The sequence below is a fragment of the Psammomys obesus genome, unplaced genomic scaffold (assembly GCF_907164565.1).
Source record: "Psammomys obesus unplaced genomic scaffold, mPsaObe1.curated_primary_1811, whole genome shotgun sequence".
In the NCBI taxonomy this organism is placed as follows: Eukaryota; Metazoa; Chordata; class Mammalia; order Rodentia; family Muridae; genus Psammomys; species Psammomys obesus.
The window spans coordinates 1233138-1260955 of NW_026592710.1; the positions used below are offsets into that span (position 1 = coordinate 1233138).

Consider the following 27818-nt stretch of genomic DNA (forward strand, 5'->3'; position numbering starts at 1 on the left):
TTGAAGCATTTACTTAGCTCAAGTCTGAAGCTCCAGACATTTAGCCACAGGCTATGGAGAGGGCGGAAGACAGCCGACAGCTCCTGTAGGGCTCCTGACCCTCACTGGCCTGAAGGGGCGCGGGACCACTCATCCCAGATGTGGGCGGGTGGCTGCACTCTGGGCTGGGCGCGGAGGGCTGGCTGGCGGCTCCTGTGGCCTTCAGGCAAGGACTTTCATGTCTGCCAGCTGCACGTTTCACGAAGCCTCTGGGTGGCGGGGCATGGGCCGCAGCATAGCTCAGCCTTGTTACCAGATGCGACATCGCTTCTTGGGGTGCATGGGGCTGCCTCGTGGGCAGTGGAATGCCTCAGAGAAGGCTGCCAGGTTCTGTAGTGAGCCCAGCACCCTGTGGACCAGCAAGCCCGAGGAGGTCTGAGATATGGGGAGGGGCCCAGGCCAGGGGTGGGGTGAGTGTGCTTGCTTGAGGACTAGACACTTGCCTGTACTTCAGAGGGCTGTGGACATCTGTCTTGATGGATTGGGTGGCAAACTCAGGCCTGTAGGACCCACACCACACCTAGGGGTGCATGAGTGGCCTGGTTACCGGCCTGAGGGCTAGAGCTGTGTGCTTTGTAATAGGGAGGCCTCGACGACGGCCCAAACTGTTAACGTAGAATGCAGACAGGGAGGCCAACAGGCTCCTTCCCTTCTCTCCCTCAGTCTTCTCCCCAGCTGGCTCCCAATCACTAGCTTTATCTTTATGCAGTAAGCCCACAGGTTCTGGTTTTGGGGTGTAGCAAGCTCACGGTACCCTTGGAGGCACCCTGTCATCGGCCCTCCAAACCTGTTAGATTAGATCCCCAATGGGGGTTACCTGGGCATAGTTGACAAAGAAAAGCTGGGCATAGGTCAGGTTCAGTCCTGGCAATTGCTGATCTTTGCCACCTTCAGACAACCACTGTGCGTAAGCCTGCGAGCACCAAATTGAAGCCGGGTCCAACCAGGCTTCCAGAGAGCTCCATGCCTAATGATCTGGTTCCAGGGCCTGCCCTCAGGGGATGCCCAGCCTCCCAAGCTTAGGGCCGCTGTATACAAGTCAGGTAGTTCCTCTTCGACCCTCTGAAGGCCAATAGGGCTCTGTGGGACCCTTAACCAGATAGCTGCCACCTGGAATCCACCCATCTGGGCTCCTGGTACCCAGTCCTCTCTACTCCCAAGGCTGTATTGTGGACTGCTGAGGTCATGTCATTTCAACTGAGAGTGGGAAATGGGTGAGATGCCAGGTATATGGGTCACTGCTTCCTTCCCAATCTAAATTAGGACACAGTCCCAGCTTGGGCATCACCCTGACGTGCTGAGATTACACCAGCTTCCTCCCAGGGCCCACCTTGTATGCCTGCCGCACCCCACCATTGTCAGCAATGTTCTCCCCGAGGGTGGCGAATCCGTTCACCTGCATAAGAGAGACAGGGTGGGGGCCAGCCTGGCCTAGGCCTCCTCTGTCCCTGGGGCTGGGGCTGGGGACTGCTGTGCTGGGGACATGCTTACATGCTGGTGGTCTGCTAGGTCCCAGGTGAAGTTTCCATACTGATAGATCATGCACTCTGACTGCTTCCGGAAGTGATGGGCGGAGAAGTTGCTCCACCAGTCCAGCATGTTGCCGTTCTTGTCGAAGTTCCGACCTGCACAGGAACGGGGGCATGCATGCTGTCCCCAGGCCCTGCTGTCACTGTCTGCTGCACCCCTCCTGCAAGGCCAGCTCAGTGCTTTGATGTCTATTGAGTCACTTCCTCCAGCAGCCTGAGCTCAGGGGCACCATGAGCCCAGAGCGCCATGCTGGGGGCTGCTTGGGAGAGCATCCATGCCATGCCATTCTTGCCCCTGAAGTTAAGACCAGCTTAAATTCAGTTTCAAATTCAAACCCACACGAGGGAGCCCATGGCTACCCGCCTACGATCCTCCTGGCTGGACCACATGGGAAAGCCGGCTAAGGCATCAGAGATGGTGTCAGGGCGGCCCCTCCAGGGATAGAGACCAGGCAAGGCCTCTGTCCAACTAAGCCATTAAACTGAGCGGGCGATCCTAGTGCAGTGGGTTTGGGCACGCCTATGTGCCCCTTTACCGTTGTCATCAAAGCCGTGTGTGATCTCATGCCCAATCACCATGCCGATGCCCCCAAAGTTCAAGGCCTGTGGCTGCTCCTTGCTGAAGAAGGGTGGCTGGAGAATCCCTGCTGGAAACACTGTCCCCCCAAATGGGTGACAAAGATGATCTGTGAGTAGGTACCTCTGTGTGCCAGGCTCAGGTAGGCACCTCCACTGGGCCTGTTGTGTAAGGCTGCAGCCTAGGAAGTTAGGACTCCCTGCTCAACGTACAGGCAAGCAAATGGGCTCAGGCACCAACATAGGGGTGCTGGGCTGAGGATCCATGCCCAGTCTCTTCCCATGTACTGCTGCCCTCTCAGAAACGGTCTCTGCTGGTTCCTCCGTGTCCCTCCCAACCTACAACCCCTGAGGTGGGCCATAGGGCAACATGAAAGGATCTGGAACCCACTCTCCTTTAGACAGAGTTTCCCTGAGCAAGGGTGAGGGGCTGTACTCCAGCACTAGAGAGTCAAGGTGGGCTTACCGATCTGGTTTCTGTTTGGGGAGTAGAATGCATTGACCACTGCAGCCCCGATGATCCAGCTGTGGTAAATACACTGGTCATTTGGAATCCACATCTGCCAGGACACGCCCTATTGTCCCTCTGCCCTGGCTGAGGAGGTCTGTGGCCCAGTGGCCAGCTAGCACAACATTCTAAGCCTATCCCAAGGTCTGGCTCCTCTTTGAGGCCCCCAAAGCAAAGGATACTGGGGGAGGGGGGGGGGCTTGGGTCTAGTGTCCTCTTCAGCTGGCAATAGGACACACTCATGCTGCTATGCCAGGTCAGCCATGTAGCCACTCTACTCACAGATTCTGGTCAACCTTTTCCCGAAGCTTCTTGAGGCTCCTCTGGGCACTGGCCTTGAGGTTCTGAAGTCCGTTCTCAAAATAGAGGTCCTCGGAGAAAGTCAACTATGAGAAGAAAAGAGGCTGATGTGGCCTGCACTCAGGCAGAGTCCTCAAGAGGGTTAGAAGAAGGGCTGAGGGTTGTGAAGGGTCTCAAGACCCCCGGGTCAGCTGGCATGTGGCCCTCGGCTCCTGGAGGAGCTAAGGGGAAGGATATCCTGGCTCTGAACATTTATGTGACTTTCAGAAAGCTTAGTTTCGTTGGGCCTCAGTTTCCCCATCTCTGAAGAGAAGGAGGTTAGAGCCACTCCAGGGAGCAGGGTATGGCTGAGTGAACAATTAAGAAGCCTTGCATGGAGTGCCCCCTCCCCAGTGGTGGCTCAGATTGGTGGGCCTGGGGGCGGGCAGGCAGGGCACTGAAGGTACGCACACCGGAGTACTCCTCATCCAAGCGTCTGTTGTGTTCTTCCAAAATGTAGTCAGGGTAGCCGATCTGTTCCCGGATGTTCATGGCCTGGACAGAGGAAGGGCTGCTGGGGTCCTCAACCATGGGAGGTCTCTGGCCCCACATGCGGGCTCTGTTCTCCGCTGTGTGTGTAGGTAGGGTTCCGTATGAGTACTCCGGAAGCAAGGTGAGGTTTGTTACCAGGCCCAGAGGAGCTGGCATAGGTCCTAGCCGCAGACCATAGGGGCCCCTTATAACCCAGGCATGGCACCTGTTCCAGCACCCACCACGACCACCACCAGAAGGACTGGAACGGCCCCGGGAAAGCGCACTGGTTGTGCTTGCCCACCTTTTCCTGGGCCTTCCTCTTAGATGTCTCGTCCATCCAGCTCAGCTCATCCAGGGTGTCCACGAACACAGACCTTACCTTGTCAATCAGCTCTCTGACCTGGGAGAGTGCATCCTTATGTCCTACAGGGCTTGGCTAGATTTTCAGGCTTGGTCTAGGATGCCTTTAGGAGGAGGTCAGTACTGCCCTGGCCCTGACCTCCTGGGAGAGTATAACACTGATGTGGGTGACCATTCTGGCTCAGAGTTGGCGCCTCACAGGTGGTTTGGAAGCTTGCTCCCCCTGGGCTCAGAAGCCATACGCCTGTCCCTTTCCCAGGGGCCTAAGAGGGTCCAGGGCTGGAGCTTATGGCAAGGAGCACCAGGGCCAGGGGTTCTCTTGGCTTCCCTCTGTTCTGGTAGGCACTGGTATTAATGCATATCCCTTTAGGAGACACTGGATTCTGGGAGGGAATAGGGATTGAACTGGCCATGAACGGGAGTCTCCGGGCGGGAGTGACAGGACTGGCATCCTTGCCAGGAGGCTGACCCAGGGTGAGCCTGAGAGCTGCCATGGACTGCCCATTTGAAGGATACGCACCATGATCTTGCTGTTCTTGGAGAAGGCCTGCTTGATGTAGAGGGAGCCCACGGCGCTCTCCATGTTGCTGTTGACATAGCTGACACACTCCCTCCAGCGGACCTCTTCCACGGTTGTGCCATACAGCGCCTGGTGCATTCCTTTATTCACTCACTGTAGCTCGGGTGCCAATGCCTAGCTTTCCCAGGTCAGGTATGGGGCCCTGAGCTTGTGAGGCAGGCAGATTTTTCCACCATGGGCTTCAGGGTACATTGGTGGGGGGGTAGGGGGAGCCATGTATGACACAGGATGACTAAGAGCAGATGCTGGCCTTGGACATGAGAAGTCCATTATGCTACTTTGAAGGGATTTGTCATTTCTCTGAAAAAGCCAGGGCCCCCACTCAGACACTGTCCTCACCCCCTGGACCTGTTGGTTTGCCTGGACTCTTCCCAGAGCTTAGAGTTAGCACTAACTCTGGAACAAATTCTTGGAAACATATACAACTTTGGCTACCAGATCCCTAGATCCTGGTTTCCCTGGCTGTAGTGGCAGTAAGCTTGCCCTCCTCTCTGTCCCCAGAGATGTGAAAGCACAAGATGTGTCCACAGTCAGTCTTGGCCTCTGACCCCAAGCCGGCCCAGAGAGAACTCTGCATCCTGCTACTCCTTCCTGAATTGTGGATGTCCCGCCCACAAAGAAGCCTTGTGGCCATTTCTCTTGTCCAACCACTTGCCTTTCCAGTCTCTGTAGCGGGCTATTTACCCCTGGATCTCCTGGCCTAGCCTCTTCCTGACTTCAAAGCCAGAGCGACTTCTAAGAGAGTTCCCTGTCCTCCCTGGTCCCTCCGCTGGGCCATACTTGGTCTTGACAGCCCAGGCTGCGCTTTGCTGGCTGCTGACGGTTAACTGCCCCAGGAGGGCAGGGGCCCTTGTCTACCGGGTTCCTGCCTCAGACCCCAGTGAGGACTGCACAGCCCATAGGCCCATGAGCTGAAATGAATGGCTGACGGCCTGCTGGGCAGGGGCTTCGTCTACAGGACGCACCCACCTTGCGGTAGTTCACCCGTGCTTCTTTGAATCTCTGGCTCAGGCTGCTGATGCGATCTAGCACCAGGCGCCATACCAGGTAGTTCTGTATGGTCCTAGGGGAAGCAGAGGTGAAATGGGACAGGTGAGTGGCTATTGCCTAGAGAGCAGACTCGGCCTTGCCAGCAGGTTTTACAGCATACATGGTTCTAGATTCTCCAAGAAGCAGCCTGTTTATCCCTCATGCTTGACAGAACTCATATCACTAGGGTGAAGCACCATGGACACCAGAATTGAACCTGTGTGTCCCTCACCCCTGAGAAGTGCTTGATGGGTCCTCCTGAAAGCAGGAACTGTGTGTGTGTGTGTGTGTGTGTTGTGGGGCACCAACAAAGATGCCGAGGCCCTGTGGCAATGACCCCGGGCTTACTGTGCCGAGTACACATCAATGATGTCCTCAAGGTTCTCCAGGTAGGGGATGCCATAGACCACCACCTCCTCGTTGGGGAGCAGCTGGACCTCGACAGAAGCCAGCACAGTTTGGATGAAGAGAGTCCAGTTAAAGCCCTGCAGAGAGGTGGGGAAGAAGCAAGAGGCGGGGGGGCCTGTGCATCAACAAAACCCAGTTCCCACTGAAGAACATTTGTGAAACAGGTGAGAAAGGGCTGTCGGGAAGAATCAGGACAAAGGGTGACATTTCCCCAGAGCCTGTGGGCCATGCAGAGTATTTGAAAAATTGAGAGTAGTTAGAAAAAGTGCTGGCCAAACATGACTTAGCAAAAATCAGAAAATGTGATAGTCTTACACATATGACAAAAGTGGGACAGTTACTGTGTTCAAGTGTTTTTTAGTGTTTATTCTGAGAATTGAGCTTAGGACCTCATGCATGCAAGGCACTGCTCCACCACTAAACTCTACCAGCCCAATAGTTATTTTCACTCTCAGTAAATATTTCACACTGCTCAGCTTAGCGGCATATTTTAATTACTTTGGAATAAAAAAGTTCTGAGACAGGGTCTTTACTTGGGCTGGCCTTGAACTTCCTATGCAGCTGAGAATGCTCTGGTTTTTTGTTTTTTGTTTTTTTTTTTTTTGTTGTTGTTAGTTTGTTCTTGCTTGTTGGTTTTTTTTCTTTTTTTTTTTTCTTTTCAAGAAGGGGTTTCTCTGTGTAGCCCTGGTTGTCCTGGAACTCATTCTGGAGACCAGGCTGCCTCAAAAAGAGATCTACCTGCCTCTGCCTTCCGAGTGCCTGTCTTGAACTTACTGCTTAATTAAAAGTTTATTTTAATTTTTCTATGGGTGTGGTGTGCTTGTGTATCTGTGTGTGTCTGTGGGTGCCCATGGAAACAGTAGAGAGCACTGGCTCCCTGGAGCTGGAGTTAAGGTGAGCTGTGGATGTGGGTGCTGGGAACTGAACTCTGGTCCTCTGAAAGCACAGGTGCTTAACTGCTGAGCATTCTCTCTGGCCATGACTTCAAATCCAGGGACATGGATGTGATGAGCTGGGGCCAGGGCTCTCAGGTTCTCCTGTCCCACCCTTGGGCAGAGGTACTGATCCAGCTGCTTATCATGAGAGGCTGAAGGCCCAGTCACTTACTCTGACCTGGGCCCTGCCCCACCTGTGCCCTCCTCCCTCTGACCTGGGCCCTGCCCTACCCCTGTCCTCCCTCTGACATGGTCCTTTAGAACAGCTGTATCTTGCCCTGGAGGCAGCTTGTCCCAGGGCAACAATGGATGTCCCGCTGGAACTTTTTTCACTGTGCTCATTTAAATGTGCTTTTTGCCTGGGTGCCAGCCATGTGATTCCTTTAGAGACAGGGGTAGCTAGTTGGGAAATGAGGACCTAGATGGGGTGGGGCTGGGTGTCCGGGTCTGACCTTCAGATTAAACCTGTCCTGCAGCTCCACCAGATCCATCCTGTGGTACAGGGCGGTGACATCATGCCTGTTCTCCTGGGGGACTGTGGCCTGCGTAGGGATCCCGGTCACACAGCGTGGCACTCAGCACCTAGCCTGACCAAGCCTCCCAGTGCGGCCCCACCTCACGTTGGCCAGCTGGATCTCCAGGTCCAGCACCTGTGCCATCTCCTCGTGCACCATGGTGTTGTCTCTGGGCAGCTTCAGGTCTTTGCGCAGCATCATGGCCACTGCCGTCATAAACTGCAGGTAGGCTTCCCGCACCTGGGCCAAAGGACGGTGGATCGTGGCTTTGGCCACTCTGCGGGGGTGGGTGTGACATGCAGTGGCCCCCGGAAGCTTGCCCATCTAGTCTCCCCCGAGGGCTCCCGCACAGACAGCGCAGAATGGAGCGAGGATGTTGTCCACGCCACACCCAACCACTGGAGCCACCTTGCTCCCACTCCAGGGATAAACCTGCATGCTGGCCTCTGTGCCCTGTAGTCCGGGATACTTCTCAAACTTGGTTATGGAGTCCCGTGCCCTGCCTGTGCCAGACAGCTTAGTTAGGACCACCCTGTGGGCTCAGCTCCTTTTCACTGAGTGGCCCATCCCAGGCCTCTGGTGAGGGCAATTTTTCGGGGATGGACAGGTGCTCAATGACTCCCCAGCTGCTGCTGCCAGGGTGAGGTTGGGCTGCCCCAGCCATGATGGGGGCCACGGGGTGAGGAGATTGGCTCTTCAAGATGTTTGTCCCATCCATCTGGACACCCCTCCTCCCTCATGTCCATTCTTTGAGGGGCTTTGCTCACTCTGGCTGGAGCCGCGGAGTACCCCATCTACTTGTGGCCAGCTCTGCCAGCTGCGAGGCCGCACTGGCGGCCACACAATCAAGTGTGCAAGTGTGTGTGGGGTCGGGGAGTTTAGGGGGAAGGGCGTTCCAGGTCCCAATTTTCTGTATCCTGCTACCCTCTCTCACCTCTCTTCTTTGACCACGCCATCCTTCCTTCTGCTCCCAACCATCTGTCAAAACTCTGGCAGCTCAAGGCCCACTAACACGCACAGTCCTGCTGCGTGGGTCATCCCTGCCTCCTGCCTTTCCCTACCCTGTTCCTGGACAGGTGTCCTTGCTGTCCCTGCCTTCTTTCTGTCCATCAGATCTTCCTTTCATCATGGCCATCCCGGGCTACTCCCTAACTGGTGTCTCTCCACAGATGCAGGCTCAGGGCCTCTGCCCACCCCATGCTGTGTTCTGGGCCTCCCAGACACTGGAGCTGGTTCTGCATGGGTGGGTCAAGCTGAACGCGTTGCCTCTCTGGATAAGCTCACTCACCTCAGGACTGACACAAGTGTGGAAACTGGGTGTCCATGTTTGTGGCCACATTTCCACAAGCGCTTACAGAGGCTGTCTGTGGGGAGCAAGGCTAGTGGCCCACGATATGTAAAGGGTTGTATCTGACACCAGGCCTTAAGGCTCCTTGCTTACCTTGTGGTTTTTGCCTTCATTGAAATAGTACTCCCGGGATGGCATGCCCAAGGTGGGCTGGTCTATCTGGAAACACAGAGGGTGTGACTCCTGGCGGGTGGTGGGAAGCCCTGCGGCCTAGCTGAGGTGGGTAGTCGTCCCCTTCCCCAGGACTGTGCCTGGCAGAACACCAGCTCCCTGTAGAAGGCACATGCTTCCAAACTCAAGCCTTCCTCTGACAGAGAGAGGAAGCTGCAGGTTGGGACTTGTAAGGAGGCCAGAGAGAGGCTGGATGGGGCACAGGTCTCCTACAGGAAGGACTCACATTGCTCTCAGCCTACCCAAAGTGGCCTCTGTGTGTGCTTCTCTGACCTTCCAGGTATGGCTCTTGGAGGCTTCCTGCCCAGATGCCAAAAACTTCACAATGGTTCAGAAGCAGGCTAAGCACAGGGCTGGCCTCTCAGAACACGGTGGCAGCTACGAGGCCCTGTGAGGACCCTGCTTAGCACAGGTCACACTCCAGACTACTATGCTGTAGACAGGGACATACGCTGGGCTCACAGATCCCCCAGCTGCCATCCCAGTCTAGCTCCCTGCTCTGCTGCTAAGTCCAGAGTTCCATAGAAGGGGACCCGCCCCCGCCCCACCCCACCAGAGGGCATACATAGATGACATGCCGGCTGGCGTTCTGGTCGTCATTCCAGATGAAGAGGTCGATGAGGACGCGCTTGTTGAACTGCGAGTTCAGCACAGCCAACTGCCGCTCCAGCTCCCATGTGAGGCCTGAGGAACCAGCACCCAGGCTGGAGACCAGCTAGCCCAGCTCTGGACAGGCAGCTGCCTCCGAAGCACAGCATTCAGGAGTGGGGAGCCCTGCCTTGCTTAGGTAGGGAACTCATGTGGGACCTCAGGGACCGAAGTACCATTCTCCATTCTCCTTAGGGGCCGTTTTCCAAATGGCCCATAGGGAAATAGGTACTGAGGAAATCACCGTGCCCCTGCGTCAGAGGTCGGCCACCATCCGAGGGCTGGAAAGGGACACGAAGACTGGAGTCTGGGTAATAGGAGGAACCAGCCACAGTGCACACCTGTCACAGCTGCTACTGATTCCCCAGTGTGGAGCCAAAGCTTTGGGGGCCCTAAGTTGGCTCTGGGAAGAATGAGCCTCTTGGGGCTTCCTAAGAGCAGGCAGTTAGCTTGTGGGCAGCTGTGGGGTTGACAGACCTCGCCCCGATGTCTCCAAACTGGCCTGGACTTACCCACAGTCTCATTCCACTTGTCCATGGCCACAGGCCAGCCTCCTATCATATCTAAGATTCTCAGCAGAGGCCCAGAGTCTCTCTTCTCTATCACAGCTGAGAAGAGAAGGAAGGAGTAGTGCTTCCTCAGACTCTGGGAGCTCAGGTGCCATGACACATGCCCAGAACATGCCCGCCTCACAGCCTCAGCTTTAGCCCAGGGGTGAAGCAAACAGTTCCCTTGGGTCAGCGACAATGGGGTCTTGGTAGCCGGCAGCAGGTGATAGAAATTGGAGCAAAATTAGAGAAGCTGCTAGTTATATATGAATGAAGTCCTGGCTTCTTGGGCCAAACAGAGCAGGGCTCTGTGCAGCTGACAGTGGGCTAGCAGCAGAGGAAAGGGCTCGGGGTTCTCGTCACACACTGCTGCCATCTGCCTGGAGTACCCAGACTCTCAGGCTAGACATCCAGTTAAGGTGAGAATCCAGAGGAAGCTGCCTGTGGCTGGAAGGTACTGGCCATGTGATCTGAGGAGATAAAATAGCCCTGGACGTGCCCAGACAGGGGTTTCAATGACGATGCCCTCATAAGACCATGGGCCCAACAAGTGCCATTGTCAGTACACTGGACCCAACCTCAAAGCTCTAGGAGATGCTCAGGGAAAAGGCTGGCCCCTACCGGACAGCATCGATGCCCTTGGGCAGTTAACTACAGGCTGGGACAGGGCAGCTGGTCATGGGCCAGGCCAGATGAGGCGCAGCACACAGACACTGTGTGTGCCCTGCGTGGTGCTCACTCCCACCCTACGCTCAGTGTGGGGGGCTCTACTCACTTTCATTCATGCAGGAGCGGTACAGTGTCTTGGCTTTCTCCACAGCTGGCCGGTCCTTGACAGTGGACTCCTCCAACACCCCTGTGGGCACAGGAGAAAGCTGAACAGAAGTTGGGGTGACTGTTGGGTCTTGTCTTCTGCAACCCCTGGTCCTTTCTGGCCTTGGGCACCCCCTCCCCCCAGGGCTCCCATTGCTCTGGCAGACAAGAGGCTTCATTGGGCTGCACAAAGACACTGCAGTCAGCCCGCTCAAGGTGACATCTCCACTCACCCCGCTACCTAATGGGCTGGAGCCCACTGAGACACAGGGCCACCTTCCTGCCCTCAGCCGGCAGCTCTCACCTTTGAGGATGACCTCAAGCTCATCCCGAAGGATGTCAAAGACGCTGTATCGGGAGTTGGTTTCGGGGATCACGTGGTGCCGCAGCCAGCCTCCGCATGCGTACTGGTAGAAATTGTCACAGGGATTTTTTGACTGGTCCATGTTATTGAGGATTCTGGCAGCTGTTTACCCCCAGGGGGTGGAGGGAGGAGAGAAGACCCTGAATTGTGGACATCTCAACATTGTCTTTGAGTCTGAGACACAGTGTTGCCACTTGGGGAACAGTTTGAGATTTAATATCAGCATCAACTTGCTGGCAGCTACCAACCTGCCCTTGAGTGAGCTGGTCACTCTCTCTGAGCCACAGTGTGACTAGAAACTGTGAGGGGATGGCCTGGGGGGGGTTAAAGGACTAGGGCTGCCATGTATAGACCACGGGACCTTGAACCCGCCTGAGGACTTGATATTGGAAGATAGCTCCTGCTCTTAGGAGGGGCCCAGCTGGCGACCTTGCCCTCTAAACTGGCATCAGGCTCCTGGCCTCTTCCATGGCCCTTCTGCCCCACGCAGTCCAGTGGCCTCTCACTCCTCAGGAACTCCATCCCTTGGGGAAAAGCAGCTCCCCCATCTATTTCCTTGGGGCTTCTTTCTTATCAGATGGGATAGCTGTGTCCCAGCAGTATGTTGGTGACAAGGGCCCGAGCTTATGTGCTCAGTGCTCTGTTGCCCAGGGAACCCACAGAATTCTGGCCTGTTTATGCTGCTCTCTTGCAGCTGGAGATTTCACAGAACACTGCAGGGTGGGGCTCCAGGATCCACCCAGACAAGAAAACCATATTCTGTATGTCTCTCCAGGCTTTTCTCCCCGCCTGTTCCACCTTCTCCCCCTTTTGCCTCCTGCAAAGGGCAGTCTGTGGTACCCAATTTTCAGACAGTCTCAGCTTGGCTTCCAGCAGCCCCTGAGCAGCACTATGGCCACCCCAGGGGAGGTGCTCACCTGCCACCACGCAGCCTGGGGTGGTGCAGATTCCAGTTCTGTGTGGTGACTCTCTGATGGCTGGAGGAACAGAAGAAGCAGTGTGAGGTGTGCAGAGGGGAATGGGATGCACAAAGGCTTGGGTGGGCACGGGGCAGGCCTTGGTGAGGTACAAACTGGGCGAGTGTGGCAGGGCATAGCAGGGGCAGGAGAGGTGGGGTGGGTCTCCATCCTCCCCCACCCTCCATGAACACCTCCAGGATAGGTCTGAATCACAACCCTGGTCCTTGACAGCTGAACCTCAAAGTGTGAATTTTATTTTCTGCAGTGACCTGGGATCCCCTTTAAATTCCCTGTCTCTGTTGGAGCCCTAGTGTGACCCAGGACCCTCGGAACTGAGGCTGCTTGTGCTCTCCTACCTTGCTGTCCTGCCAGACCTAAGGTACACACCATCCCACCCTGTCCTTACCCTGTAGTGAATATAGCCAAAGATGGCATCGAGCTGGCCTCCTGGGTGCTACCCAGCCATTTCTAGACAGTCTGCATACCACAAGCACTGGAGACTGGTGTTCCTGCCAGCATCCTCTCTTCCTCATCCCTCCTGTGCTCCCTGCCCATCCACATCACCCCACCCATGGCAGGCCCATATGCCAAGCCCACCTCCTCAAGGTGTCTGGCAGGGAAGGCAAAGGCTACCTCGTTTTACAACCGTCCTCTCTTCCTGGGAGAAGCGCAGCCAGCTACTTAAGAGGGGCAGCTGCTTTCCTGGGGAGAAACACAGTGCTCAGCCCCCAGTCCCCTCCTCGGAACCTCAGGGATCACTGTATGTCAGCGCTGGCGTCTGTGTTCAGCGATCAGGAGCGCAGTGCTCACCACACACCAGGGAGCTCTCCACCCTTCCTCCTCCTCTCCCTCAACTTTCCTGCTAGGCTTTCGTGCGAGAGGGGAAGGGCCCTCTTATCTTGCTATTCCTATCTTTTTTTTGTTCTTCCCAAACTACCCAGGCTCTTCCCATCTTCCTGGGCTGTGCCTACAGCAGGCTGCTTTTGAGGTCCCACCACAGGAATAAATAAGGTAATTTAGGAGAAATTGGATCCTTGCAGGCAGGGACTTCCCTAGTGGCGACCCTCCCCCGCCATCTTCTGTATTCTCACTGCCTGCTGAAGGTTCAAGGCCACCCTCCTTGTCCCTGTCCCTCCAGTACATATGGGGAGGGACACTGCTTAGAACAGAGGTCTTCAGGACCTGGAGGGGCATTTGAGAGAGCAAGTCAGGCCTGGCCATCTTCAGACCTGGTGTGTGGTGTTGAGACTCCCCATAGCCAGACACACAGACCTGTGGGGAGGAGGAAACAGGGCTGTGTACTCTTGGCCCCTGGCAGAAGGTGCTGGAGGTGCCAATGATGGCTGCTCCTTGGGGCTAGACAGTGTCGAGGGCCATTCGCTCAGCACAGGAGGGTGTTACAAACCAGACCATATCAGCTGTGCTGCCAGTGTGGACTCTGTCTTTGAAGCACCTACCCATTCACCCCCAATCTGATGGTGCCATTGAGGGAAACCTTTCAAGGGAAATCTGAGCTCCATGGACAAGAAAGTTGACTCCTCAGGCCTGCAATGGAAGTGGTGGGGGTCAAGGGAAGGGGGCTGCAAGCAGTCAAGCAGCCTTGAACTTTGGCTGCTTCAGGGGTGGTGTGTTCATCTCAAGAGCAGAGCCTGAGGGTGAAACCCTGGACCTTGGATCTCAGAGTCTCACCTCCCGAGGGAGGACACGTGACCAGGAGGAAATCGCATTTGCAGACTCCCCACCCACCTCTGGAGCTCCCCTTGGAGAGCTCAGAACACCACAAGGAAGATATGGACACAGCAGCACAGAAGAACAGGACCCCAGACAATGAGCACCCCTCTTTCCACAGAGGAGTGGCCAGGCCAGAGCACAGGAAGGGAGGCCGTGCTGCAAGGCTGACTGCAGCCTGCTGGGTGCGCGTGTGCGTGCTGCTGTGAGGAGTTGGGGTTCTGGGGAGTCTGCTGCACAGGGTATAACTCCCACCTGTGATTCTTGCTAAACATAAGTTTGTGGTGATGCCCACAGGCAGAGAAGGGAAACAGAACCTTCCACTTCCAGCCCCCAGTGAAGCAGGTAAATATTCTTGACAATCAAGAAGGAACCCTGGGGTGAGGGGTACAGCTCAGTTGGTAGAATTCATGTCTAGATATGCACAAAGCCCTGGGCTCCATTTCTAGCACCACATAAACCATGTGTGGCTCTTAGGAGGTAGTAGCAGGAGAATCAGGAATTTAAGGCCACCCTTAATTAGATAGTGAATTTGAGGCCAGCTTCCTCTGGGCTATATGAAACCTTGTCTCAAAAGCTCCACAAACCTTGCATGGTGGTGCACACCTCTAATCCTAGCACTTGGGAGGCAGAAGCAGGTGGATCTCTATGAGTTTCAGGCCAACCATGGCTATATAGTGAGACACTGTCTCAAGAAAAATAAACCAAACATATATATACAAACAAAATACCAAACCAGCAGAGAGCCTCAAACGGTCAAAAGGAACGCAACATTAGCAGTGGCGGTCTGTACAGTGGCTGTAGTCACTGGGCTGAAGACTATTGGAGAAGACGCGCAAAGCTTCCAGGTGCACCATGGGCTTCACCAGGCAAGCGGAAACCACAGGAAAGAGTGGGATGGAAAGGCAACATATGCACTTGGGTGCATATGCCCCACAGAAACATAGTACATGCAAAGAACTACAAATAATACATAAGAAGTGTTTAAACGGTGATGCGGAGAGCGACGGGGGACGCTTCACATTGATCTCTGGCCTCCACACCCGCATGCACGTTCCGTGCGCGCGCGCGCGCGCGCACACACACACACACACACACACACACACACACACACGCAGTGTGTCACTGCGTGCGTTGGGGTTACTCAGGGCCACACATGGTAGGATCAGGAGTTAAAGGCCACCCTCTCTACAGAGCCAGTTTAAGGGTACATGAGACCCTGTCTCAAAAAAAAAAAAAAAAAAAGTGAGGACACGATGTCACAGGCATGACAGCCGTTGAAGCACACAAAAGAAGCATCAATGTTAGTGCCTGTCAGACTATCCAAATGTAAACAAAAAATGAAAGGAAAGGAGGAGAATGAATTGAGAGAAGAGCTGCCAAAGCCTAGAGTGTGCCAACCACGGTGGCCCCAGTCTTTAGGAAGCAGAAATGGAAAGACTGCAAGCTCGGGGCTGGCCTGGGCTAGACAGGGAGACCCGACCTCCTAAAGAAGTGGAAGCAAGAAGGATCCCGGAGCTGAAGCCACAGGCAGTGAATGGCTAGTATGGACGGTACTCCAGGAAGGACGGAGCTCCCTCGGTGCTTGCTGATGTGAGCTTTGGTAACGTCAATTCTATGCTAAAATCAAGTAATAGCCTTGAGGGTTGGAAGATGGCTCAGTGGTCAAGAATGTGCCCTGCAAATGTGGGGACTGGAGTTTGAATCCCTAGCAGCCAAGCAAAGGTTGGTAGGTTGGTAGGCCTGGCGGCCCACTGGTAACTGCAGTGCTTTGAACTGGGAACGTGGGGTCTCTGGAGCAAGCTGTTGAGCAAGAGTAACAGCCTGTGAGCTCCGGGTTCAAGTGAGAGACCCTGCCTCAACACAGAGGGTGGAGAGCGATTGCACGCACACGCACACGTAACATACACATGTCCACACACACACACACTACACACATGCACACATCACACACACATGCACACACCACACACACGCACACACCACACGCACATGCACACACACACTCGAACATACATATCATGCACAGACGCGTACACTTGCACACACCACACGCACATGCACACACCACACGCACTTACACATAAGAAAAACTCATGCACACTTCACATCTATGCACACACGCACAAATCACACACACTGATGCGCAAATATGCACGTACGTTTATGCAGACGTACATATGTGTACAGACGTATTCCACACACATACATACATACTAGTCTTTGCAATCCCTCTGAAAGCTTGTTTTCCTAAAATTTTGTTTTTCAAAACATTAAAAATCCCTTGACTGGCAGATGTGGTGCCAGTAATCCCAGCACTCAGGAGGCAGAGGCAGGAGGATCTCTATGAGTTTGAGGCCAGTGTGGTCTACAGACTGAGTTTAGGACATCCAGGGCTACACAGAGAAACCTTGTCTTGAAAAACAAAACCAAAACAAAACTGGGAAGAGACTGGCGTGGTGGCTCAGTGGTTAAAAGCACACGCTGCTCTTACAGAGGATCCGAGTTCAGTTCCTGACTCTGGGTTCTCAATGCCCTCTTCTCTCCTCAGAGGGAGCCTGCACTTGGGTGCATATGCCCCACAGAAACATAGTACATGCAAAGAACTACAAATAATACATAAGAAGTGTTTAAACGGTGATGCGGAGAGCGACGGGGGACGCTTCACATTGATCTCTGGCCTCCACACCCGCATGCACGTTCCGTGCACACACACACACACACACACACACACACACACACACACACACACACAGTGTGTCTACGAGAGAGAGAAGAATGAGGGTGAGAAATCTTCTTGGAGGCTGGGGTGAGAGGTGGGGGGTGTTGGGAGGCAGATGTGGGGAGTGTGTGTGGTGTGGCCAAGGAAACGCATCCTTGAGACAACAGGAAGCTGTCTCAAGTGGAAGAATCTCAAGACACCGGATGGAAACAAACACCTTCTCAGAGGAAACTTTCTGCTGACATCACACAGGAAGCCAAAGAAAGGCCCATGTGGATGTGAGTTTATGTTTATAGAAGAAGTGGTCCGTTAAGAAGAACAAAGAGCAGGCCCCAAGGCGCTCAGAGACGTGGCCTATCAAGGCACCTCTTTGCAACAAAGCCCTCAACACCCCACTCTGCTGTTGCTCCCACTCAAGGGCAAAGGGTACTCTGCTCACCTCTTGCCCGTAGTGAGTCCACGTAGCCTGCTTTAGCTGACAAAACGAGGTGGCTGTGACATGCTGCAGTCCTGAGCTAACGCTCCAGGTGGCCTAGGTGCTCTCATGAGAACTGCTCTCAGGACACGAACAAGATTAGTTAGGTCTCTGTGGCTGGCTGGGCTTCCCTGGGCACAGAGGTGCTCAATGGGCGTCTGGCTTGGCTCAACTTGACCTCTGCCAAGGTCAGATATTAGGTAATTGTTGTTTTGGGCACCTGGGTGTTGGGGTGTCTTATAGGTATCTAAGTGACACAGAGCGTAAAATACTGTTTGAAATAAACGATAAATGATTGGAAACGGACAAGGAGCAGTTAAAAACAACCTGAACAAGAATCAGCTGTAAATGCTACCACAAGGGACAGTGAGATGGCTCAGTGGACCAAGGTGCTTGGTGTGCAAATCTGATGACCTACTGTAAAAAGAATCAGCTCTCAAAAGTTGTTCTTTTATTATGTGGCATGCACGCAACTGAGTTCACACATGCCTCTCTCTCTCTTCACACACACACTCACTCACACATACACACACACACAATGACACACAAATAACAAATACAATACAAAACAACTGCAAACGCAGACTGGATGGAGCCAAGCCAGCTGAAGAGACTGAGTGAGCTAGACTGATGCTCTGTGGAGTTTACCAGGAAAGTCAGGGACAGAGACTATCACAGAAAAACTGACCACCAGAAAGGACAGACTGAATCTTATTTCATCAATTTATTGTTTCTGTGTTCACGTGTGGAGAATGCCTATGTGCACACGTGTGTGGAGCCCAGAGGTCAGTTTGTTTTGTGTTGTTTCTCAGGCGCTGCACACCCTGCCTTTTTGAGGTGGGATTTCTCACTGGCAGGCGGGTCACGGGGTATGACAGGTTAGGCTGGCTAACAAGCCCCAGGAATGCTCCTGTCTGTCTCCTGGCAATGGGCGTTTTTACACATGCACCACCATGGGGCCGAACTCAGATCTTTGTTTGCACAGCACTTGACTGACTGAGCTCTCTTCACAGCCCTGACAGCAGAATTTTAGAAGTGAGTAGAGAAAATATAGGAGAGACGTGTGTGTGTGTGTGTGTGTGTGAGAGAGAGAGAGAGAGAGAGAGAGAGAGAGAGAGAGAGAGTCAAGGCTTACACAAATCCAAGCAGAAGAAACACATGCAGTTTCTTAAAATTTTCATGGTAAAAACCCAGCGAAAGACAAGGAGAAAATTCCTCAGAGGAGAGAGGGGTGGGAGGGTTCATCTGACAGATAATGGCAGTAGGCTGAAAGGCCCCAAACAGCAGCAGTGCCCATCAGCACTCAATCTTGCTCTCTAAAACACCAAGAATGTCTCAGCCCAGGTTTGCTGAGACAGGCAGACTGTTGTGACCGGGATGTGAAAGGAGTAGAGTGAGTAAATTATTTTCACGTCTACATATGCTGACAACTTACCACTCATAGATGATTTCAAGGCGGCACTACTGGGGTGTGTGATCACCAGAGAGGCCGAGTCCCAGTATGTGTTCACTGACCCCACTGTTTGAGGTTGCGGTCCTCCCAGTCTGGATAGCCATTCCGAGCTCCTTAAGGTGCAGGACTCCCTCCCCTCAGCAGGGCCTCCTGCTCTCTGCCTGACTTCATCTGGAGAGTGTCTTTAGACACGGATGCCCCTACCCACAGTTGACACATGGCCTCTGACTCAGCTCCCTGCCAGTTCTCCCCTCCCCAGGCCTGTATGTTAATTAAGTACTATGTTTCCCTTTATAAGACAGGAGTGTGCTGTTTAATGCTAATCAAGCATCCTTGAAGTGCCTAGTTCCAACCAATCATGTACACCTATCCTTGGACCCCCCCACTCCCCAAGGTGTATACAGCCTTTGTTCTCTGGAATTAAAGTAGGACTAGCTCCCTGAAGTGGCTCCCGGGATGTGTGCCCCTGTACAGTGCTCGCCAGCCTTTTCAGGCTGTGCCCTCCTGCCTCCATGGGCTGCTGGGAGACAGCCCCCAGGCAGGAGGAAGACCACAGCTCACCTTGTTTAAGCACTGCAGCTCTAACCTCCAGTATGGGTGTCTGCAGGTGTGTGAGTGTGCATGCATACAAGTGTGCATGTGTTCGGGTGTGCGTGTGTGTGTGTGTTAGAGTTGTAGAATCAGGGTTGTTATAAGGTGAGAAACTTACTAGAACATGGTACAGTTAAAAGCAACAGTAACTGTATATGGTCTTTGTTTGGAACATAAACACACAGCAGAAACCAAGTACATGATAGCGATACCATGTAAGCAGGACGTGTGTGTGTGTGTGTGTGTGTGTGTGTGTGTGTGTGTGTAGATAAACCACTTTAAGTGAAGGCATTGGAGGAAACAGTGTAGATGTTGCTTTCCTTTGCCTTTTATTAAGTTAAGTATGCACCTGGAATTTATGACAGAAGCTCTATTTTTAGCATCAAAACCTACAACCAAGTGTCACTTCCTTCTTCACAACAGCAACAATAACCTAATTTTTAAAAAATCACTATATTTTTTCTGAATCTAATCCAAGACATAGCCACAAAATGAGGAAAATGACATCTAGGAGAGCCTGGGCCAATTCTGGCAAGAGATACGGACACAGATGGCTTCATCCCTGACAGGCGTACACTCCTGGGAGAGATGCTTCAAACAAGGAGCAGGAAGAAACCAGCCACTTTCGAAACCAGCTATTCGCCCAGGGAGGGCTTGCTCCTGTTTGCAAAGCTGGGAGCCCTTGGCTTCAAGAGCATCCATGCACACCCTAGCTCTCTCCATAAATCTTGACCAGTTGCCTACAAGGGTGTTGAGGGGAGATCTCAGAAGGGCCTAGGGAGCCTGCCTGAGAGAGGGCTTTATTGATCATCCAGCATTGGGCTTTTCAAGGAACGGAACCAAGTTAGCACGGCCTGAAACCTCTGAAAGCATCCAAAATAAGCCTTCTGCTCTTTAAAGTTACAGCGCTGGAAATCTGACCGACCCAAACACGGCCTTGACTTCAGCTTGAGGCCTGAGGGTGTGGTTTACTTGTGGGAAACTAAAGGCTGTTTACTTTTTGATTTTGAAGAAAAGATGAGCGAGGCCAGGGAAATGATTTTAAAAGTTAGAGATGTACCTTGGACGACCGTTTCCACTACTTTTTTTTCTGTTGCTGTGACAGAATACCCTGACAAAAGTCATCTTTGAAGGGAAGGGTTCATTTTGGCTCACAGTGCGGACTACCGCGGCGTGAAGGCAGGCGCGTGGGGCCGGCCCGCCAGCTAGCTCACTTTTCCTCCGCGCACAGGAAACAGAGGTCGTGAGCAGGAAGCGGAGCGCGGCTGTAAAGCCCACCCCCAGCGAGGACCTCCTTCAGCAAGGGTCCGCCTCCTAAGGGTTCCGTAGCCTTTCCAACAGCGCCACCGGGTGGTGGCACCAAGTGTCAGAGACCGGATCCTGTGCCAGGCACTGTAAGGCCAAAGCACTGCAGTGACTAACCTGGTATTCAAGCTGCCTGTCGCATCTTCCAGATAAACAACAAACTGTTTGAAAGGCACGGGTTGAAGACAGGTGTGGAGGTGTACCTCTGTATTCCCAGCACTTGCAAGGTAGGGACGAAAAGGTCAGAAGTTCAGGATCATCCTTGGTTATATAGTAAGTTGGAGGCCAATGGGGACTACATGAGATCCTCTCTCTCTGTCTCTCTGCTTCTATCTCTCTTTCATCAAATACACAAAAGGCACAGACTGGTTTTTGAAGTGGTAAAGACAGGCCCTGCATAACAATCACTAGACAGAAAAAGGAGCCGTCTAGGAACTTATAAATGATGAAATCCAGGAATAGCAATATTGAAATAAAATCCAGACAACAGCAGGGAGTGAAAATGTAACTCGTCACTTTTCATAGTTCAGGTGTTAAAAATATAAAGACACCAGGGGCTGGAGAGATGCTCAGGGGTTAAAAGCACTCACTGGACCCCGAGTCCAGTTCCCAGCACCCACACGACCGTTCACAGCCTCTTGTAACTCTAGTTTCCAGAGCTGACACCCTTTTTTTGGCTTCTGAGGGTACTTTCATTCACATGTGGAACTATCCTTCCATATACACAAAATTAAAAATAAATATTTTAAAACACACCATAAAATACATAAACGACAAGGGTGGATTTGCACCAACGCTGTGGAGATACGGTTTGGTATGGAGATATTGGGATGTGGGGCTTGGTGTCTCACAAGCTAACCTACCTTCATACAGGATGCAATGACGAGATTGTTGGGGTCAGTGGCAAGACTGCCATCTTGTTATTAAAATGTTTTTAAAGATTCATTTAGTTATTATTTATACAATATTCTGTCTGCATGTACACCTGCATGCCAGAAGAGGGCACAGGATCTCATTATAGATGGTTGCGAGCCACCATGTACTTGCTGGGAATGGAACTCAGGACCTTTGGAAGAATAGCCAGTGCTCTTAACTTCTGAGCCATCTCTCCAGCCCTTGTTATTATCACTGATAATGAGCGATGTGATGGGCACCTTTTTCAAGGCATCCCTGTTGTATTAAGTTTTCAAACCCTCATGCGAGCCTCCTTTCTGTTTTGCATGTCAGGAAACTGAGGCAGAGATATTGTGGAAGTTATCTGAGGTCACACAGCTGGGAGAGGAGCTGGACTACCCAGCTAAGCTGTGTAGCTGGGCACGGAGGTGCATACCACCTCAGGCCCTTCCTGTCCTCACTGACTAACAGGAGGAAGAGACCAAGGACACAGCCCAGGTCCAGGCTGGCAATATCTTCCTGCAAAGAGGGCTGCTGGCAGGCTCAGTGTCACCTACGCAGCTTCGCTGCTTGGCCAGGAAAGGAGCACAAGTGTAAACAAGTGGGCAAGGCAGCATGCCAGGAAGTTTATTTTCAGAAACAGGCAGAGGCCATGGTTAGGCAGCCTGAACAATCAATATGGCTGCTTGTGAAGAGAATTCTGGATGAGCATGAATGAGGGCATAGTACTGAGCTATTTATGAAAATATTTTCCTTTCAGAGCCAGCCAAGTGCCTCAAGGATAAAGTCATTGTTGAGAAAGACTGGGACCTGAGTTTGATTCCCAGAACCCATGTAAGGGTGGAAAGAGAGAATCAACTCCAAAAGATGGCCTCTGACCTGATACCCATGCCACTCATATCCCTCCACATGCACACAGAATGAAACAGACTTTCAGCAAAAAAAGATTTGTTTGTAATTTTAAACTAGCAAATAATTAAAAAAAATAGGCAACTACCAAAAGGATTTAAAAAAAAGAAAAGACATTTTAAGCAAATTGAGGGGAAAATAGCTCTTTGAACAAAGTCAAGACAAGATGAAAATGCATCAAAAACACAAATGAATACTGTCGACAAACGACATTCTAGAGATCACAGGGAATGCAATTAAGGAATGTCCTCCCAGTAGAAGACAAACTCAAAATTCAGCCAGGTAGGACAAACAGTTCAGCTGTACACAGAAAGCTTTCCCAAAAGAGAATGGAAGAACTTGAACTCAGTTCTTTGGACCCATCTGGGTGGCAGCGGCAGTGGTGGTGCACACCTTTAATCCCACTCGTCACTCAGGAAAGTAGGTCTCTCTGAGTTCGAGGCCAGCCTGGTCTACAGAATGAGTTCCAGGACAGCCAGGGGTACATAGAAAAACCCTATCTCAAAAACTAAAAACAAACAAAAAGCAAAAAACCACCACCAACAAAAACCAATTCTCTGGACCCACCACGTGGGTCCAGAGAATTGGTCTCTCCAAACTGTCCTCTGACCTTCATGTCCATGCCATGCCATGCCCCTAATAAATGTAACAGAAAATTGCAAAAAATTGTTTTTGTTTTATTATTTTATTTTTATGTGTATGGTTGTTTTGCTTGCATGAATGCTTGTGGGCCATGTGTGTGCCTGATGCCTGTGGAAGCCAGAAGGCACCAGATCCCCTGAAACTAGAGTTACAGACAGTTGTGAGCCACTATGTTTTGCTGGCTCCTGTCCTCTGGAAGAACAGTGCTCTTAACCACTGAGCCATCTCTCCAGCCCACTATAAAAAGTTTGTTTGTTTTTAAAGGAACAGAATCCACAGTAAGAGCTTTGCAAGATAAAATCACTACATGATGTCATGTAGCTGGCTGATTCTGTGTGTATATCAAAATATAAAATTGCAGGAGCAAAGCGCTCATACACATGAAAATAAATAAATCACACACACATAATTACATAAATTCATGAAACTAAGTTTGTATTTCATGGCTTTTTGAAAACTGGAGAGTGACTGAGGAAAACACCTTAGAATCCTCTCTTTTTGAGTTTTTTTTTGGGGGGGTGTGTATGGGTGTTTTGTCTCTGTGCATGTCTGTGCATCCTATGCACCCCTGGGGCCTGTGGAGGACAGAAAGGGGGGCCAGATCCCCTAGAACTGGAGTTACACTGGAGTTACAGACAGTTGTGAGCTGCCACATGGGTGCTGGGAATTAAACCTGAATGTTATGGAAAAACAGCCAGTGCTCTTACCTGCTGAGACACCTCTCTAGCCCCTGATGGCTAAATTTGTGTTCATGGGCTAGTCTTAAATGGGTAAGATAATTAAGCCTTGATATCACTTCAGGATACTGACAAGTCTTTAGTGTAAGATTTTCACACACCCTCCTTTTAATAGCCAGCTGAAGAGAGTGAAGGAAGCCAACATTACAGCGGCCTTGACTGAGCTCACAGGTACCTATAAACAGTGTCCATTCTCAACAGGCAGCACTGGCATCGGCCATAAGCACATCTGGCCTTTTGTCCGTATTTGAAAAAACTGACTAGCCTAAGGCTAGTGTGATGATCCGTTTATCGACCTGATAGGGCTAGGGGCATCTTGTGCATGCTTGAGGGGAGTTAGCCAAGCCAACCGGGTGTGCAGAGATGCCCACTGTGGGTAGGGACCCCAAGACTGCGTAGATGAGACAATGAGTTGAGCACAACGTGCATCATTCTCTTCTGATGGATTCACATCCCTGCTGCCTCGACTTCCCCAAACACGTTCTCTCTTAGGTTGCTTTTGTCAGGGTATTTTATTGCAGCAGCAGCAACAGACCTAAGATTAACCTCAGCCAGGCACCAGAGATTTCACCAGCTCCAACAGGGTTTCTGACAGTTGTGCAGCTGACCCAGAAGTCAGTAAAAATTAAAATAGTAACATAAGGTCACCTGGATACAAAAATTAAAGAGTAAATGATAGCTCACAGATCAGACATAATATAAAAATCCTCAGAACAGAAACAACAACAAAAACATTTAAAAATGGACAAAACAAAAGCTTCCATCTCCTCAGTCCTTATTGGAGTTCTGGACTGAAGCTCTGGGGTCATTCCAGAGGTCAGAAGCCCTGGAGGGGGAGGAAGCAGAGACTGTGGAGCCCTGGCAGATCAAGGGGACCCTGCTGTCCCAGAAGCCACACAGCTTGAAGGGTAAAGGGAGAGATATGCAGGCTGACAGGAGACCCCTGCCCCGCCCTGCCCCTGGTCCTGTACCTCCTGGCTGGCTGTGAGGCCTTCAGGCCTGTTCTCTGGAGGTCTCAGGTGTTTTGAGATCAGTGACCTTCAAGCAGAGACCAGACCCTGAAGTCCTGGACTCCACTGAGCGCATGGGCCCTGCCATCCCTTTTCCACCTGTTAACCCCTTGCAGGGGAACTAAGCCGGCAGAGACCACAATGGCCACTGGGCAGAAGCCACACTCTGTGTGGGCTCTTGAAGGCACTCAGATAGGGGAGACCAACCTCATCCTTAGGGAGAATCCACTCATGTTTCCCAGCTGTCCCTTGTCCTGCCTGAGGGAGCAGTCAGGCTCTGGTGGCTCCGGTTAGACCCAGACCCCAGTGAGTGGACTGTGTGAACCTTCCTTCCTCCTGTATGTTTATGGCCCCACCCCTGGCTCAACGGGAGGAAGGGCTTGAAAGGTGCACAGCTGCTGGGTGTCTAGGTGCCCCATCCAAAGGGGAGCATCCCTCATGTGGTCCTTGAGGAAGGGGTCAAGGACCGTGTGTGGAGCCGTTCCTGAGACACCTTAGGTCTACCCCAAGGATGGCCCTGGCACACCTCCACTCTCAGGCTAGCCCCTTCCTTCCAATTTGTCTGAATCAGAAGGGGGCTGGCTCAGTGGGCGCGCGCGGGGGCTGGGGGTGGGGGGGACCTGTCTTCGGTCTGCTGCAGCCAGGAGTCCCTGCGGAGGCAGAAGGGGCGGAGGCAGAGCCTGCAGAAGCTGCTGCGCCAGCGAGGCGAGCCCGGACAGAGCCTTCTGGATGGGGTCGCTGGGGCCGTGCAGGTCAGTGTCCCTTCTGTGGCTCCCCTGGAGTCAGCAGAGTGTCCCTGGGAGGCAGAGGGGGCCCACTCCGCTCCTCTCAGAGGCATGCAAAGCTCTGGGCGGGGGGGAGGGAGGGTGGGTTGCGGGAAGGTGAGGGTACAGGACGTCCTTACTCACCTCGGCTGTAGAGGACACCCAGGGCCACTAGGGCTCCCAGAAGCAGCAGCAGCAGCAGCAGCAGCCCCCTCTCCAGGAAGGCTGAGCGCTTCTTCCCAGACCACTCTGCTCTCTCCACCATCCCCACTGGGCTCTCCGACTTCCCCATCAGCCGGTTCTGGGAGGAAAGCGCACAGCTGAGCACCCCAGGCCAGGGAGCAGCAGCCCCAACGTCCTGACCACACTAAGGCCGGTGCTCTGTCCCGGTCTCTGCTCTTAGAGGTGTAAAATGTGCCTGGTCTTGGGGTTCTGATGCTAGGGCCAGGGACCCCCGTGTGGAAGGGAGACCTGGCAGCTAATCATGATGACCAGTGCTCCCAAAGTCAGTTTCCCTCTTGTTTCGAGATCTGACTGGTCCTGGAAACTGGATTAGGAGTGTTGGAGGGCTGGCTCAGGCCCTGAGCTCCTTGCCTGTCCTTTGGCTGTTCCTGTTGGAATCAGGAGTTTCAGGGAGTGGTGGGGGTGGGAACTCTGCAGAGCAAGAGGGGCTCAGGGGTTTAAAGCACAGTCCCGTTATCTACTGCCCTGTGAGCATATCTGGGCATCACCTTCACCTTGTCGTGGGGAAGACACCATCCTGAGCCAAGGTGAGGGGGAAAGCAGCAGAGGACACACAAGGCTGGTGACTGGAAAGGTTGGCTGCGGGACAGGGGCAGGTGACTGGGAAGGCTCCTCGATCCATGAGTGCTCCTCCTAGCCTCACTGGGGATCTCTGTACATCGACTTCCAAATGGCCCAGCCTGGGGAGGGCACCCAGGAGCCTCACAGAGTTGGCACAGCTCTTTCTGGTAGGGTGCGGTGTGGGTGGGGCCCTGCGCTTCACTCCCTGGGTCTCCCTGTCTGTCTGCTGTTCCCTCCTGTGTGGGTGCTCACATACCCAGAACTTCCCATATTTCTCTGGATGCTCAGACCATGGCTGTCTGGCGCTTTGCACCCTCACAAGGCCTCTGCTTTACACCAGACAGTCCCATTCCCAAGTTGTTGAAACCAGACTTTGGAGTCGTGCCTGACCTCACACTTTGCTTATCTTAGGCCTTTGGTTCTGCCACAGTCTGACCTTGCCCCCGAGACTCCCCCAGTTTGCTCCAAGTGCCATCTCCTTGAGGCGTAGTGTCTCCTTTCTCACCCGGAGGGGACCTGACCAAGAGGTCCCCTGTGCTCACCACCGCTATGCCCCTAGATCCTCAAGCCCATTTGTCAGGATGCCCATTTCCCTGATTGAAGAAGGCCCCACTTTTCAGGGGCCTCCGTGACCTGGCTTTCAAGTTCACCTGAGCAAACCCTTAGCTTGCTCCTGTTCCGTGCTACCCTAACATACAGGTCTATTCATTTCATCCCTATGAGAAAACCCGCTCCACCGGGTGGACCCTTCTTCATGGGCAGTATCCACAGTTGAAAAGCAAGTAGTGAATGAATAAAGGAATGGGTGAGAGAATGAATGAGTGCTTGCCAGCCCTGCAGGACAAGCCTGGGCCTGGCCTTCGCAGCTCATGTTCCAGCACCTGTTCTGGCTCTAAGTGCATGAGCCAGTTCTCTTCTGCATTCTTCTGGCTCACATCATTCTGCCCTGCAAACTTCACTTCCTGGAGACAAGGCACACACAATAAACACACATGCACACGGCAGTGCTCACACGCATTCTGAGCAAGTGTGAGAGCACACATGCACACACACATTTGAAGGCATGCACGCAGGCATGAACTCACTCCCGAGCACACGTGCACACACAAAGCCAGGTGGCCTGGGGCAGGTGTGGGGTGATTGTGCTTGGGTAAGAGGGAATGGTGTCAACGTGGCCAGGCCCTGAAGTGGGTCTTTATCCCCCTGGTGATGCTCCAGGGGACTCTGGAGAAGGCAGGGGCATTCCAGGTGGGCGCAAAGGGGCTCCCCAACAAGGTGTGGGTGATGACATGCTGAAATGCTCAGTGGCCCCTTCCCCAGTGAAATGATTGGGTTCCCAGAGGGCGTCATGACAAAGCTTAAATGTCAAGTGTAACGGTGCATGCCTGGAATCAGCATTTGGGAGGCCGAGGCTGGAGGATTGCTGTGAACTCAAGGCCAGCCTGGACTACAGAGTGAGACTGTGCCAAACAAAACAAAACAAACTCCAACAATGGAAAGAAAGGAGACACAGCCAGCGAAGCATCGGGCAGGGCCCTCTCGGTGAGCCTCACCTGGCGGTCTCAGGAGCAGCAGCCACCACTGGGCAGGTCCTTAAAGGCTGGCTTGGGGTGTCTCAGAGCTGGGGTGGGCTGGCCAAGG

At 52.9% G+C, this 27818-nt stretch overlaps 1 protein-coding gene across 3 annotated transcripts; it reads right to left on the reverse strand.

Annotated features, from left to right (window-relative positions):
* On the reverse strand, nt 1–27791 carry Mmel1 (membrane metalloendopeptidase like 1). Of its 3 annotated transcripts, none has more exons than XM_055615134.1 (24): nt 27731–27791; nt 25518–25674; nt 12777–12845; nt 12102–12161; nt 11125–11286; nt 10783–10863; nt 9972–10067; nt 9377–9495; nt 8734–8799; nt 7428–7532; nt 7230–7319; nt 5783–5919; nt 5375–5468; nt 4346–4474; nt 3767–3865; nt 3403–3486; nt 2935–3038; nt 2611–2669; nt 2105–2224; nt 1531–1664; nt 1370–1435; nt 857–952; nt 483–559; nt 1–388 (listed from the first exon to the last, which is right to left on the reverse strand). In XM_055615134.1, the coding sequence occupies exons 2-24, from the start codon at nt 25663–25665 to the stop codon at nt 289–291; spliced, it is 2295 nt and encodes a 764-aa protein (XP_055471109.1). In that variant the 5' UTR covers nt 25666–25674; nt 27731–27791; the 3' UTR covers nt 1–288. The 3 variants fall into 3 exon arrangements, with proteins under 3 accessions (XP_055471109.1, XP_055471108.1, XP_055471110.1); XM_055615133.1 differs by having other exon boundaries at nt 7398–7532; XM_055615135.1 differs by lacking the exon at nt 12777–12845 and having other exon boundaries at nt 7398–7532.
* Nucleotides 27792–27818: the final 27 nt, after the last annotated feature.

What these genes read in the sequence shown, in the direction of transcription:
- Mmel1 (XM_055615133.1), bottom strand. Translation starts at nt 25,665, where the DNA reads ATGGGGAAGTCGGAGAGCCCAGTGGGGATGGTGGAGAGAGCAGAGTGG. An exon ending in GAGGACGGTTGTAAAACGAG is followed by an intron (nt 12,162 to 12,776) that starts GTAGCCTTTGCC and finishes CTGTTCCTCCAG; the next exon opens with CCATCAGAGAGTCACCACAC. An exon ending in ACACGGCTTTGATGACAACG is followed by an intron (nt 1,665 to 2,104) that starts GTAAAGGGGCAC and finishes GTTCCTGTGCAG; the next exon opens with GTCGGAACTTCGACAAGAAC.